At 47.1% G+C, this 16,027-nt stretch overlaps 2 protein-coding genes across 6 annotated transcripts in view; one reads left to right on the top strand and one right to left on the bottom strand.

The window, feature by feature from the left end:
- The window catches only part of LOC116948081 (beta-crystallin A2), a 46,088-nt gene that overhangs the window by 11,930 nt on the left and 18,131 nt on the right, over positions 1-16,027 (top strand). The window contains exon 1 of one of the 4 annotated variants that reach the window (XM_032964428.2): positions 14,942-15,595. The exons of the other annotated variants lie outside the window; for them this stretch is intronic. Coding sequence (XP_032820319.2) covers positions 15,502-15,595 — 94 coding nt within the window. The 5' untranslated portion in view covers positions 14,942-15,501. Of the gene's footprint in view, positions 1-14,941; positions 15,596-16,027 lie in introns of those variants that run through there. 4 annotated transcript variants of the gene reach the window in all.
- Positions 1-16,027, bottom strand: part of RECK (reversion inducing cysteine rich protein with kazal motifs) — a 121,560-nt gene that overhangs the window by 104,409 nt on the left and 1,124 nt on the right. For both annotated transcript variants that reach the window (XM_032964382.2, XM_032964391.2), the window contains exons 2-3: positions 855-913; positions 116-190 (exon numbers count right to left, since the gene is read on the bottom strand). In XM_032964382.2, coding sequence (XP_032820273.1) covers positions 116-190; positions 855-913 — 134 coding nt within the window. The remainder of the gene's footprint in view (positions 1-115; positions 191-854; positions 914-16,027) is intronic.

Genomic DNA, 16,027 nt, shown 5'->3' with positions numbered 1-16,027 from the left:
GGCAAAAACAGTGGAACCCTGAATTTTAGTAAGAAACAACAAACACTGGATGTGCTAAAGAGGCTGCAGTGACAAAGCCAGGCGGAGGATTGGAGGCATCATGTGCGGCACGCACCATGGAATCAGGGCAGTATCCTGGCAGCCGGTGCAGCAGATGCCTCAGCCTGGAGTCGCTCTTGGTTGATGTGAGCTGTTGAAAAAGAAAAATTGGGCAATATGATTCATGGTAAAGAACATAATCAGATTCAGAGCAATAGACACACTGCGGCAAAGCCCAACGGTGAGACATCACCTTGGCATTTCACGACGATGCCCAATAAAGAGGCACAGTATTTTGTGAACAAAATTGGAAAATAACAAAGTCAAATGCTTCAAATTAAAAAAACGTGTTCATGGCCAGCGATCACATACCATTGCGTCACAACGGAGGTCTTGCACATTTGTCGTCAATTAAGAGCGAGTGTGGGTTAGGGAGGGAGGCAGGATGTGTCATCCTGATGAGACAGAGTAATGTTAGCTCTACGGGCTCCCACATGGCCGCACACAGGAAAGCCATTAAACGGAGCCGGCCTGCAGGATGCTCTAATTGGAGAAGGGGTCAGAGTGCGTGTGATGAGCATATTGGCATGAGCAAATTACCGGTTCAATTATGGAAATTGATGAAGCGACATGAAAGCTATTTCTGCAATGTTTTTATGGTCGCAGGAGGAATGACCTTGCGTGAACACAGGCACACAAATGGGAACGAGGGACAAAACCGGCTTCAGTCATTGCTTTTTGTGAAGGGGCAGCAGAACATAGTAACAAAAGGCAGTGGCCGCGTGTGCGGCTGTGCGTGTACGAGGACAACTGACCTGTTCACATGCCTCCCGGCAGATGGGATACTCCCGGGCCTGGTAACAGCAAGCGGCATCTGACAGAGATTTGGAAATGGGATTAGATCCAGATGATCACTCCTCTCAATCACCAGAAATTAAAACATTGCCTGTGGACAAACCAAACCAACCGTTCACAGTTCTTTCAATGCTGAAGATTAATGAACACATTTTTTCATAACAACTCGTATTTTCAAAAATTGTGAACAAAATATGTAATTTTATTTCATGATCTCTCGTCCCCCACTCTCCCACTGTTGCCATTTTATTTCCCCATCTCATCAATCGCCGTTGCCTTCCAAATCACTCCGACATTTACAACATTTTTTAAATAAAATGTTACCACATTCAAGCTGCCAGCAGCATTTATGAGTTAGCAAAAAGACCACATTGTGGTTAAACAAAAAAAATACGTTATTTGATGGTAAGAAATTTCGATTGAAAGTGTTCGTGACTGCAGGGATTCTTATTCTGGGTTCTTTCGGTAAAGTCACGTAGAATGGAGATAAAATAATAAAAATAATAATAACATTCTGAACCCAGAAGATGATGGTAAGAAAGTTGATAATATTGACCACTAGTCGAGCGTGGGATAAGTGTAGCATATTTTGTGATTTATAGAAGAAAAGCAAAGCAGGAATGATGGCCGATGATCAGGAATAGTGTGGTGTGGCAGCCAAGGAATGAAACATGCGAGAGAAGACATTCACCATGGAGATGGATCAATGAAATATGCCCGTGTGCAGGTGCTGGGTTAATTGTTACATTGTAGAACCGTGAGAGATGGCAACAGCTTGGGGAGGCCGTCATCCAGCAATACATTGATGATCATGGCTGATTAGGATGAGCAGCAGGAGGAGATGGACAATTTGAGATGAAGTGAAGATTATAGCCCTCTGTATCATGGTGACAGTCTCTCTCTCTCTCTCGGCTCTGGCTGGCTCAGAAGCACTGGGGGAAAGAGACTGGGCCTCGCGCCAGTCACCGTCAGCGTCAGGAGCCAGGTCAAGAAACAAGTGCACACTCGTGGCACCTGCCTCCTCGATCCATAAAGATTTTCAACACACAGTCCTTTATCTACATAACAACACAAGGACGCACGAGTTATGCGTACGCATATACCCAATTTGTAAAAAAAAAAAATGAATATGTAAAGGTGCCGTCCTGAAATATTTTTATCATGCCACTGCTGGTAGAAGTCTTCTACTCGGGGGAGCTGTAATCACCCTGCAGATGGTATTTGGCCTGCTCTTCCATGCTGTCCAGGACGTCTTGCGATAATCACAAATGGCTTGTATTGGTGGGAGGGTAAGTGATCAGCAGCGGTGGCCTGCAACTCGAGTTTAACAAGGCAATGGACTCGCCTTCTGATAATAATTGGTGATTTTAATTCACTGGTAGTGGTCTGAATACAGATTATCCGAGTGAGACATGCTGATGAGACGCAGATGGTGAAAAGTGATCCATAGTTGGCCTGCCTAAACAAATGCTGGTGGAAAAATCATCATCACGATCAATGGGCAAATAGCCCATAGGTATCCACTGCACATTTAGTGATATGTTTCCACTTTCTTCTGTTTTGTGCCAATATGCTCAAGTAGTGCCACATCTTTCTGGCACCCATCTCTTATGTCGTCAAGCCATTCTCTGTTAGGTCTTCCTGTCTTTCCTGTTCCTTCCATTTTTCCTAACAACACAGTTAAAATTTTCCTGTTCTTGTTCATCTTACATGTGTCCATCACTGCCTGCAGTGGAAACATCTATACGCAAAATGTTGAGAGATTGTTACATTTAGGTTAATGGAGTGAACGAAACAGCACGAATGATACGGTAAAATTAAACAAAATATTGACTCTTGAATCGCATTTAGACCCTAAAATGTGACAATGCATCGATGCATACCTACAGGTAAGACAGCTACTACGCAGCCACAACCTCCACCCTGAATCATAACCTAGACTCGTATCCACTGAACACCCGTTAACCTACTGTCATGCAAGTGATGTGGCGGCAGCGTACACCTGTAATTCAACACTGTGGAGGCGAGGGTTGTTGGATCACACACAAATGTGAAACTCCCGTCCTGTGGCGGGAGTCGATGTGCGACACCCTAAGGCAATACAGCAAGCTGACGAATATCCATCTATTTCCATCTGTATGGGGATAGTGTGAAAACACTTTCCATCTGAAAACATTTTCATATAAAATGGCAATGCTGCAGGATCCTCCTGAAAAGGAGTCATTGCACTCCTCGTGGTTTTCCTTGATAAATTAATTATTCTAAATGAGTGGTATTATTATGGTGCGCATCAACAGAGCAATGCCACTGCATTCCTTGTACGGATTTGTACGAGTGTACACTTCACACATTTGCGTAGACGTTTGGGCGCACGGGGATTATACATTCTGTGATTTATCACGTGAAAATCTAAAGACTTCCTAAGTTTAAAGAGTACATTTTAAGGACATTTGTAAAAACAGATGGCTTCCTTGAATTGTGTTTATTTAACAGAATATTTCGGTAGCAGGCATTTAAGATTTTTCAGCAGCAGGTGTGCACACACCTTGCTACTGAATCAATATTTACATAAGACTTTGGTCAACAATACCTTTACAGTGAGGGAAAAAAGTATTTGATCCCCTGCTGATTTTGTACGTTTGCCCACTGACAAAGAAATGATCAGTCTATAATTTTAATGGTAGGTTTATTTGAACAGTGAGAGACAGAATAACAACAAAAAAATCCAGAAAAACGCATGTCAAAAATGTTATAAATTGAATGGCATTTTAATGAGGGAAATAAGTATTTGACCCCCTCTCAATCGGAAAGATTTCTGGCTCCCAGGTGTCTTTTACATAGGTAACGAGCTGAGAGTAGGAGCACCTGTCCACAGAAGCAATCAATCAATCAGATTCCAAACTCTCCACCATGGCCAAGACCAAAGAGCTCTCCAAGGATGTCAGGGACAAGATTGTAGACCTACACAAGGCTGGAATGGGCTACAAGACCATTGCCAAGCAGCTTGGTGCTCACTCAGAGGAGGAGTTGGAGGCGCTGCTGCTGAACATGGAGCTTGCCACCAAGAGGTGGGGCCTTACCATCAACCTCACCAAAACTAAGCACCTGCCTGGGTATTTTGTACCATCAGACACTCCACCCCCACAACTCCCAATTGGTGATAGGGCAGTTGTGGAGAGAGTGGAGAGTTTCCCATACCTTGGCAGTGTGCTCATGACCGGCTCCGGTTTAACAGCAGAGGTCTCACTCCGAATCAGTCGAGCAGCATTATCAGTTGCGTAACGCTGTGTGGAAGCTACCTGGCTTATCACTCCGCACGAAGCTTCAGGTCTTCTCGGCCACGGTCATTCCCTCCCTTTTCTACGCTTGAGAAACGTGGACCCCCCCTAATGGAACATCTTCACCGGTTAAAAACATTTAGGCTGGCCTGCCTACGATCCATCCTGGGTTTAACAAGGCTGGATTGTGTGAGGAGCTCACAAATCCTTGAAAGATGTGGACAAAGTCCCATCGGTGAGCTCCTCCGGCAGGCAAGGCTGCGTTGACTGTGTCATGTAGCCCGCATGCCCTGCCACTGCATGCCTAATCAGCTTTTGTTCGGCCAAATCGAGGGGGCTAAACGGGCGCGGCATGGGCTAGAGAAGAGATGGAGTGATGTGGTACAGGAGGACGTGGAGCTGAGTGGACTTGCCGATGACTGGTACCAGCGGTGTCAAGATCGGCATCTGTCAATGAGGCTCGTGAAGGACGCTACTGGGCAGTTGGAGGCAGTTGCCCTCAAACAACAACAGAGGGCGGAGGAGCGATGCTCACAACAACGAGCGGAGCGCCGGGTGGCTAAAGCACAGCAAGTTGGCACAGTAGGGGGCACAGGTGGTGCATCAGCCAGTCGTCTCAGTCAATCGACCTGTGCCATCTGGGTCTGCTCCGTGACCTGCCAGCGGGCGTTCGACACTTCACGTGGCCTCAAGGTGCACATAGCCTGGCACAAGCGTCGTGGTGACATCACCACCAGTTAGTGGCGAATGGCGGTTGTTGTGTGTGTGTGAGTCGATGTGTTTGTGTAACTCCATGTGTGTGTCTAAAGTCGATGTCTGTGTGTTACTCCATGTGTGTGTGTGTAAGTAGATGTCTGTGTGTTTGAGTCCATGTGTATGTGGAAGTCGATGTGTTTGTGTGTGTGGGTCGATGTCTGTGTGTAAGTCGATGTGTGTGTGTCTTTTTCGCCTGGGCAACGCCGGGTACTTCTCGCTAGTACATTATATTCCGTGGATAAATTAGCGCAAAGCAATACTATAATTACTGTATATATATGCACAACATAGCTGTGCTCTTTGCACAAAAATATTGTTTAAACTTCGGCGTCTATATGAACAAATGAGCCATAGGTCTACGCACTCATCTCATGGTAGGTTCTGACAGACAAGTTAAAACTCAACAGTCTGAAGGCAAAGACCAAGTTGGACATTCCACAACCCTGTCGACTTGTCTCTACGAGCGATGGGCTTGTGACTTAAGTATTAATCTGAACAAAAATAAATCAGGCCTAGTTATGACATTTTTAGGTGACCCGAATTTTTATTACAGATTATTCTGAGAATAAAAATTACATCACTAATATTATGTCACTTCCACCATTTGCCTTCCGGAAATGGTGTCAAATGGCATCAATTGATGCCACTTTTGTGAACACATAAACATTTATCAATGTAAACGATCTGTAAATCCTAAAAAGATCAGAAATTTTCCGTATTAATTCAAGAACTCAAAATATTTACTTTTTATTCAAAACTCATCCCTAGTCTTTATCAGGTAATGCAGCTAACCAGATGGGACCCCAGCCAAATGATGAGGAAATGTGTTGTGTGACTATTTCACATTGTGCAAATGCATTTTCACTATATGCTGCAGCTTTAATCACAGTTTGGAAAGTTTGTGGGTGGTGCAATTACGATACCCAGTAAAAAATGTAATACGCAAGGCCAGAGCCGATGAATGGTAGGTTACAATAAAATTAGACACATATACGCTACTTACAGTTAATCTCTTTGGGGGGTTCTGTAAATATTCAACGATGGCAATGACAGAATTTTCATGGTCTCTGTCCAGTGTGAATATCAAAGGTGACGAATATTTATGGTTCATCACTGCCCTGGAACTGTGTGAGAGGAGACTGACATTTGCTATGGTTTTTTTGCAGGAGCAATCTGAATAACTAACAAACATTTTTGTTCGAATGTTTATGCCATTTAAAATTGTAATTGCATGTCAATGGCATGACTAAAATCCCACATTTTCACGACCTCCTTGGAAAAAGACACTTGTAGCTTGAATGAACTCTCCACTTGGTCATACAAGTGCTGGCTGATTGAAATTTGGGATTTTGGTCATGCCAATGACACAATAATCCATACCTTTTACACACAACATCCACTGTACAGCAGACAAAACAATTAAACTCAAAGTGTCTCCTCAATTTACCATGCAGGACATTGCCTCATCTCTATTTGCCTAAAGCAGGGAAAATTTTCACACTTCTATAGCAGATACCAGTCTCTCCAAAAGCATGGGAGCTGGCTGCGATAAACCGGCACTACTATAAGGACAACTGCTTTTAATCGCCTGACCCATAAACTTCAGGCGATTTAGCCCAGCTGAGCTGCCCAAGGTGGCACATGGAGGGCCTTCACCTAGCAGTGGATTGACAAAAAGGCTGTGCATGTACATGAGCAGCGTAGCACTTAGCATCAAACTCTAATTAACATTTATCAAGGGAAAGCAATGACCGCTCACCCCGAGCGAGGAGACCGTTCCAGCCACACCGGGAGTTCAATCTCCCGGTGTGGCAGGTCAGACAATGAGCACATTTCAAAATGCCCGGGCTTCTGTTCACCCAGCAGTATAAATGGGTATACAACAGTTAGTCACGTGCAGTAAGATAAAGTGTGGGTACTCCCACCTCTGCCAAGACGTCTGATCAACGTGGAAGAGTAGGCAAAAATAGCTCGTAATGTGGCTCTGTAGAAGTCCCTCTTGTGGAGGCCCAAATGCCAGCAGTGACGTGAGCAAGTGGCGTAACTACATTATTAGCTCAGAGGTTGCGGCAATCGGTCAGGTGGGGCCCCAATATTGTTGAAAACAGATCTCATGGTGGTTGTCAAGGGGGCCCAAACCCACAGCTTTGGCCACCAGTGGGGCGAAGGCACCCCTTGTCCCCACGCGAGTTATGCTACTGGCTGTACCTTTACCCTTAGTGAGATGTCCTCGAACTAAACAATTAGTTTAAACGGTCGTAGGTGGCCCTTTATTGTGTGTGCGCGAGTCTTGACTTAAAGCTTTCGTGACTGCAGGAATTCATATTCTTGGGTCTTTCGGTAAAGTCACGTAGATAAGTTCAAAGAAAATAACAAAAAACTACGACGTTTCGATCGCAACACAAGCGGTCGTCTTCAGGAAAAGGGGGGTTAGCTTCCAAGGCAAACTGTTTATAATTGTTTGAAATGGGCGTAGCCCAAATGTCAGCAGCCAATGATAATTTAAATGGTGGGCAGCCAACCTGACGGTGGTTGGTTTTCCACCAATCAAAGGGCCACCAGGTGAAAATGATTGTCACGTGATGATGACCGTTTGTGTTATGGTCGAAACGTCGTGAGAATTTGTATTGTTTTATATATATTTGATCATTTTATTGTTTCCCTTCAACGTGACTTTACCGAAAGTGCTAAGAATATGAAAATGCCGCGACCAAGCGCGCAAAGTGACTGCTAGTGTGAACCGAGTGAAAGCGCGAATTTGAAATGGGAGTAAAATACAACTAATATCGGAAGGTGGTAGCATAGGAACATCATGGCCAATTATAACTTAAACTGGTTGATAACGTCCTTCCAATGATTGTTCAGTTTGTACCCATCTTCTCAGTTGAAATTGTGTCTGTGTCTATATATATGTATGGCTTCATGAACGAATCTTTGTTGATAGCCAGTGGGCTTGCAAAGTACCTTCGTCTTAGAGAAATCAATATCGTGTGAGCCAGCCACATTAAAACAATGATCAGCCATGGCCGAGGTATTGGTCCTACCGTGTTTCAGATCAGCCTTACATTATCATTGGCTGCTGACATTTGGGCTATGCCCATTTCAAACCCTTCTAAACAGTTTGCCTTGGAAGCTAACCCTCCTTTTCCTGAAGACGACCGCTTGTGTTGCGATCGAAAAGTCGTAGTTTTTTGTTGTTATTTTCTCTGAACCTATCTACGTGACTTTACCGAAAGACCCAAGAATATGTGTGGTGAGTTGTTTGTTGAGTCTGTTTCAATGCAAATTGCGGAAGGAGTTCCCTGGGATTAGTTTAGATATCACTCGTCACTGCTTTTAGCCGTGGCCGGAATTCAAACTCAGGTTCGCAGGTTTAGAGCGCAGTGCTTTAATAACTCTGCCACCAGTCCTCCATATATTATATATGCACATATATATTCAATACATTATTAGAGCATATATATAGTGGATATATCTCTATGTATATATATTACTTATAAATGTCATTGTTTGTCTGTCTGTGTGTCTGTGTGTGGCCGAAACTTGCGAAGGATTTGGCTCGCAAACCATGGGGTGTGTGTGTGTAAGTCCATATGTGTGTGTGTAGGTCGATGTGTGTGTGAGTCTATGTATGTGTGTGAGTTCATTTGTGTGTGTACATCCGTGTGTGTGTATAAGTCGATGTGTGTGTGCAAGTCGATGTGTGTTCGTCAGTTGATATGTGTGTCAGTAGATGTGTGTGTGTGTAAGTCGATGTGTTTGTGTGTGCGTCGATGTGTGTGTACGTCCGTGTGTGTATATAAGTCGCTGTGTGTGTGTGCGTGCTTCAATATGTGTGTGAGTGCGTGGTGTGTGTGTGTAGACAACTAATATTTAACAATTAAGTTAGTCATTCTTATACTCTCTGGTTCTTTCGGAAAAGTCACGTAGGTATAAAATAAAAAGAAATCACAACGTTTCGATTGCAACACAAGCAATCATCATCAGGTGGGAAAACCACAGCAATATTTTTTTTGCTGAAGTGGGAGAGAGATCCCGTGGTAAGAGGTTATATATAGGTAAGAGAGGGGGGAGGGGCAAAGAGGGGGGTAGGGGGAGGGGAGCGTTGCGTGGACGCTAGGAGAGGGACGTGAAGCTGGACGGGGGGAAGTGGGCGGGGCTGGAAGTGGGAGGCTGAGAGAGCTGGGGATGCGCGGGGGGGGGTGCAACAACAATGCCAATGAAGCCAACAATGCCAATGCAGCAGCAATGCCAAACGCTGGGGATGCAATTAACTCGGCAAAATAGACTAGTGCCCGGCAAATATGATGGAATAACCATAAACAGTTAAGGTTTTACCTGGTTAATAACATCCTTCCAATGATTGCTCAATTTGTATCCATCTTCTCGGTTGAAGTTATGTCTATGTTTATATATCTGGATGGCTTCATGAACAAACCTATGATAGTAGCCCGAAGGTTTGCAGAGTACCTTGGTCTCGGAAAAAACAAAATCATGAGAGCCCACAGCGTTTGAGCAATGGTCAGCCACGGCGGAGGAATTAGTTCTGCCGTGTTTCAGATCTGCCTTGTGCTCGCGAACACGGTCCGAGACATGTTGTTTCGTTTCCCCAATGTAACAGCCACCGCAGGTGCAACTTGGTTTGTAGACTCCAGGATATTTCATGTCAGGAATGACATCCTTCACAGATGGGATTAGATCACGGATTGTGTGTACTGTACTGAATCAGACCTGGATCTTGTGTTTGTTTAAGATTTTTGAAATCTTTTTGGTCACACCTATGTATGGTAACGTGATGGTTTTGATCGGTCGGCTTCTCAGGGGGTTGTTTCTCCATGGTTGGAGAAACAGCTTTGCGATTAATGTGGTCCGAGTACCCATTCATCTTGAAGGCCTGGTGTATGTGTTCCAGTTCACTGGCTAGGTGGTGTTGGTCGGAAATGCAGTGGGCCCTATGGTGTAGTGTTTTGATGAGGGAATTCTTTTTACAATAATAATGTGTGTGTCTAAGTACATGTGTGCGTGTCTGCATCGATGTGTGTGTGTAAGTCGATGTGTGTGTGTGAGTCGATGTCTGTGTGTGAGTCGATGTGTGTGTGAGAGTCGATGTGTGTGCATAAGTCTACGTGTGTGTGTATGAGTCGATGTGTGTGTGTGTGAATTGCTGTGTGTCTGTACGTTTAACTGTGCGTGTGTAGGTCCATGTGTGATTAGTCGATATGTGTGTGTGTGTGTAGTTCCATGTATGTGTGAGTCTATATGTGTGTGTGCGTCGATATGTGAGTGTGTAAGTCCATGTGTGTGTGTGTGAGTCAATAAGTCAATTAATGTGTGCGTCTATGTGTGTATGCGTAAGTCGATGTGTGTGTGTGTGCGTCGATATATATGTGTGTGAGTCGATGTGTGTGTGTGTGAGTCGATGTGCAAAACAGCCCCCTACCTCCTTGTGGTGCCGGATGGGCAATGCTGTGGTGGGCAATGCTGTTGTTGGCATTGCCGTGGGGGGAGGGCCAATTCCAATTGGCCTTTCCCTTCACGGCATTTGTAACCACCACAGCTCCTAAATGTTGGCTCTGGACTGGTGCGAGGGGCCGGTAACACCTTCACCTTCAATTAATTACCACTAAACCACGACGACAAAATTTCATAAATAAGCTTGTGCCGGAGGGAAAGTCGTCTATAACGTCTCCTGGCCAAACCCCATTTGGCGGAGCCAAGAGACTGAATCCTTAACCTCGGGGCTCCTCCAGAAACAACAAAAAACCACTACGTGTGGCCATGTGGAATATCCGAACGCTCACTGCGGAGGAGACACTGCCACTCCTCTGTCGGGAGCTGGGCCGGTACCGCCTGGATCTTTGTGGTATTCAGGAGGTCCGGTGGACCGGCTCTGGCACCTGCCACCATGAGGGGTGGACAGTCCTCTACTCGGGGCAGGAGACTGCCAAACAACAGGGTGTGGCTCTTCTTCTGAATAAAAGAATGAAGGGGGCGTGGGAGCGTGGCGGTGAGGTGTGGGAAGCTGTAAGCCCCAGCCTACGTTGTGCTCGCTTTCCCATCAACCAGAGGCGAGGAGGGGTGGTCGTGGTTACTTATGCCCCCACTGAAGATGAACATCCATGGAGGGATGCAGGCAAGGTCGATGAGTCAGAGGCCTTCTATGACCTCCTGTCACAGGTGCTAGCTAAAGTGTCCCCTCGGGATAGAGTGATCTTGTTGGGTGACTTCAATGCCCGAGCTGGTCATGATGCTGGCACCTGGTCTGGAGTAATTGGAAGGCATGGGCCAGATCAGCTCAATAACAATGGCAGGAGGCTGCTAGATTTTTGTGGAGCCCATGGGCTTGTAATTACCAACACGCTCTTCCGGCATCAGCGCATCCATACCGCATCATGGATGCATGCCGGGTCCAAGCAAGAACATCTGCTGGACTACATAGTGACCGAACAGCAGATGCGGGCCCATGTCCTTGACACCAGGACCTACCATGGAGCTGATCTGCCCACTGACCATCGAGGAGGCTTACCGCAGCCTTCGCTCGGAGGTTCGGAGAGCCGTGAGGCGCTGCAAGTATGGGTGGTGGTCGCGGGTTGCTGAGGAGATGTAGTCTGCCTCAGTGGCCCGTGATCACAAATCGCTCTTTAATTCCATCAAAAAAGTAACCTGCAGCGCCACACCTATTACCATCCAATCTCCGACCCCCTGGAACAGGTTTGCAGATTTGCTGAGCATTTCTGTGAGGTCCTGGGGGAGGGAAAATCCCTCAGCCAGGAGAACAACGTGGGACAAAGTGGGGATGACCCTGCTGAGGCTGCGGTGCCTCAAATATTGGAGGAGGAAGTCACCCCCTGTAAGTGGCTGGCTGAGGTGCCATCTGTTGAGGAAGTACTGAAGGCGATCCAGAGTCTGAGACCAGGAAAGGCACCAGGCAGAGATGATCTCCCAAGCAAAATGCTGAGGGAGGGTGGCGTTTGTGCACAGACTGCCCTACAAAACATATTAACAACAGTCTGGACCACTGGATGGGTTCCGCAGGATTGGAAGGATGCCCTGGTGGTCGCAGAAGGGGGACTGCACAGACTTTAACAACTACCGGGGCATCTCACTCCTCAGTGTGCCAGGAAAAGTCCTGGCAAGGATTATTCAACATCGCCTTGCTAGGCACGCAGAGGAGAGGCTTGCGGAGCCCCAATGCGGTTTCAGGAAAGGGCGGTCCTGCACAGATGCTATATTTTCTGTTCGTCTGCTACAGCAGAGGTGTAGGGAATTCCAACAAGACCTACATCTCTGCTTTATTGACCTGGTCAAGGCCTATGATACCATCAGTAGACCTGGGCTGTGGGTTGTTCTTCGTACTTTCGGAGTCCCTAACCTTCTGCTCACGATCATTAAGGACCTTCATGATGGTGAGCGGGCCCGGGTAAAACTACGTGGCCGGGAGTCAGAGCCATTCACTGTACACCTTGGGGTGCGACAGTGATGTCCTCTGGCTCCCACATTATTTAACATCTATTTTGACCACGTAGTTCGTGAAGCCTTCAATAGCTGTACCGGAGGAATTTCCACTTGATACAGATACAATGGGAGGCTGATCGATGCCCGGGTGCGGTCAAGGCATGGCTCCCTATTGCTCAATCACGTTATGTATGCCGATGATCTGGTAATTTCTGCTCACTCAGAGGAGGAGTTAGAGGCGCTGCTGCTGAACATGGAGCTTGCCACCAAGAGGTGGGGCCTTACCATCAGCCCCACCAACACTAAGCACCTGCCTGGGTATTTTGTACCATCAGACACTCCACCCCCACAACTTCTAATTGGTGATAGGGCAGTTGTGGAGAGAGTGGAGAGTTTCCCATACCTTGGCAGTGTGCTCATGACCGGCTCCGGTTTAACAGCAGAGGTCTCACTCCGAATCAGTCGAGCAGCATTATCTTTTTATCAGTTGCGTAACGCTGTGTGGAAGCTACCTGGTTTATCACTCCGCACGAAGCTTCAGGTCTTCTCGGCCACGGTCATTCCCTCCCTTTTCTACGCTTGAGAAACGTGGACCCCCCTAATGGAACATCTTCGCCGGTTAGAAACATTTAGGCTGGCCTGCCTACGAACCATCCTGGGTTTAACAAGGCTGGATTGTGTGAGGAGCTCACAAATCCTTGAAAGATGTGGACAAAGTCCCATCGGTGAGCTCCTCCGGCAGGCAAGGCTGCGTTGGCTGGGTCATGTAGCCCGCATGCCCAGCCACCGCATGCCTAAACAGCTTTTGTTCGGCCGGATCGAGGGGGCTAAACGGGCGCGGCATGGGCTAGAGAAGAGATGGAGTGATGTGGTACAGGAGGACGTGGAGCTGAGTGGACTTGCCGATGACTGGTACCAGCGGTGTCAAGATCGGCCTCTGTCGATGAGGCTTGTGAAGGACGCTACTGGGCAGTTGGAGGCAGTTGCCCTCCAACAACAACGGAGGGCGGAGGAGCGACGCTCACAACAACGAGCGGAGCGCCGGGTGGCTAAAGCACAGCAAGTTGGCACAGTAGGGGGCACAGGTGGTGCATTAGCCAGTCGTCTCAGTCAATCGACCTGTGGCATCTGGGTCTGCCCCGTGACCTCCTGCCAGCGGGCGTTCGACACTTCACGTGGCCTCAAGGTGCTAGCCTGGCACAAGCGTCGTGGTGACATCACCGCCACTTAGTGGCGAATGGCGGTTGTTGTGTGTGTGAGTCGATGTATTTGTGTAACTCCATGTGCGTGTCTAAAGTCGATGTCTGTGTGTTGCTCCATGTGTGTGTGTGTGTGTAAGTAGTTGTCTGTGTGTTTGAGTCCATATGTATGTGTATGTGGAAGACGATGTGTTTGTGTGTGTGGGTCGATGTCTGTGTGTGTAAGTCGATGTGTGTGTGTCTTTTTCGCCTGGGCAACGCCGGGTACTTCCCGCTGGTACATTATATTACGTGGCTAAATTAGCGCAAAGCAATACTATAATTAGCATAGGCAGAAGCCCTACCACCTGCTGTTGAATATTCACCACGAGTGTGCACGAGCGATTGCGTGTTTGTATACAGACATCATCATCATAACATCCTCATCACCATGCACGTTGTCAGCAGATTGTAGTGCAGCGATATTCATTATTGTACTGTGTTATGCTCAAACAGCTATGCTCTCCACCTTCACCAACCTGCACTAACCACCCTGGTGAAGTATGGTCAAATAACCCCCCCCCCCCCCATGATATGCACGGGGTAGGGAGGCTGTCGTCCAACATTGAATTAACAAGAGGGCTTTAGGGTGTACATAATCATGAATATAACGCAATTATATCGGTTCTGTCTGTCCACATCTGTAAGAACGCACTCGGTTTACAGCGTCATGCTGAGGTGTGGCTGCGCATGGACGCTTTGCGAATTCCACTTCACACTGGGCATAGGGGTATAAGGTCAGTATGCTCTGTTGCGGAGCGCCATGTCATTGGTGACCTCCATTCTGTCTCCACATACAAATAAAATAATTTTTAGTCCGTAGGTTCGCTTTTCACACCAATATTATCTAGCATTATTCTTCATGGAAAACAATAACGGAGTTGCAGCCAAGGAATGGAACGCGTCCCAGAGTAAGGCCACCGATGAGATGGAACGATCAAATCAGCTCGTGCCCAGGTGTTATGTGGATTGTTGCATCGCAGAATGGATTTGGGAGGCATTCATCCAGCAGTGGATCGTCCATGGTTGATAATATAGAATAATGGTTATCCAGCATTATCTGTTTAAGCAAGCAAAAAAACCCTTGCCCAGATTTCAAGATTATAGGGTCTCATCAGCAGGTTAAGGCTTTTGGTGTCAATTGGGACTTTGTGTACTCTTTGAAAAGAGGAAAATGAACACAAGTGACGAATATCTGACCCGGTCTTGGGCCTCCCCTAGGTATACTCAGCCTCAAATTAGTATCTAGTACGATGTGTAAACATCGCCACTCGGGAGACAAAGGCGGCCGGGGGTGGTGTTGGCCACCCACCCCCCTCGCGTGCCGTGCCAGCACTTGGCCCAAAAATCTGTTAAGGCTATACGGGGGATCTTTGCTTTTTCAAAGGGTGGGGGGGGGGCCGTACAGCGCACAACTCGAGTGAGTTATCTTGGCCACGAAACCCAAGACCGATCTAATCCCCACTCATTTCCTTCAGCATCGCAGTCAAGCCAAGAAGGGCGCGCGGGAGGCGTGCGCGGGGTGCAGCCCTTCCGCCGAAATTATTCCGCGTAAATCTCATAATAGGTTGTCCGGGCTCACTCATGCATATAATCACAACGCCGTGCGCTGCAATTACACGCCTATATTAATGCTGGCCCCGCGTTAATCACCTTTCAAGACATGCTCAAGCTGTTGGTTGTGTAATAGCCGGCTTGTTTTGAACGAATAAATAAGGCGAGAGGATAAATTATTATAGAAGCATGTAGGAAATCTCATCGTACGATTTACGCGTTACGATAAAAGTAACGTGGCTGGTAGTACTGTATAACGCACAAAGACAAAGATCAACCGTATAGGCATAACATACTTTCGGGGCAAGTGCTGTTAGAGAGCACCTATGAAGACCGGCACGGCACAAGATTGTGTGGATGGCCAGCACCACGTCCGGCCGCCTTTGTCTCCCCAGTGGCGGTGTATATACATCGCACGAGGTAATCCTTCGGGCTGAGTCAACATTGGGTGGCCCAGAACGGGTTCAGACAATTGTCTCTGGTGTTGACCGTGAGCGGGGATCGAACTCGTGTCGCCGGGTCCATGGTCCAGTACGCTAAACCACTACGCCCATCGCTCGCCACTGGCAGCATAACGCACACACACGCAGATGCACGATGCTTAGCGGTTTTGACGCGCACGATTGCAGACACGATGATACCCGGAGTCTCTGTACAGCAGAAGAGCACGTACATGAACACACACTCACACACTGATTTCCGGACACGTTCAGTTACACACACAAGACAGACACACACACTCAGGCACGCAAAGACAAAAACAAAGATGCGCATATAAAGTGATACAAATACAGAGACACCCACACATCGACACGCGTTCATACATACAAGATACACACACGAACAAGCACA

Source organism: Petromyzon marinus, chromosome 2, assembly GCF_048934315.1.
Source record: "Petromyzon marinus isolate PM22_M1 ecotype Great Lakes invasive population chromosome 2, UKy_Petmar_22M1.pri1.0, whole genome shotgun sequence".
Taxonomy (NCBI): domain Eukaryota; kingdom Metazoa; phylum Chordata; class Hyperoartia; order Petromyzontiformes; family Petromyzontidae; genus Petromyzon; species Petromyzon marinus.
This window is presented reverse-complemented; position numbering and strand designations above follow the sequence as displayed.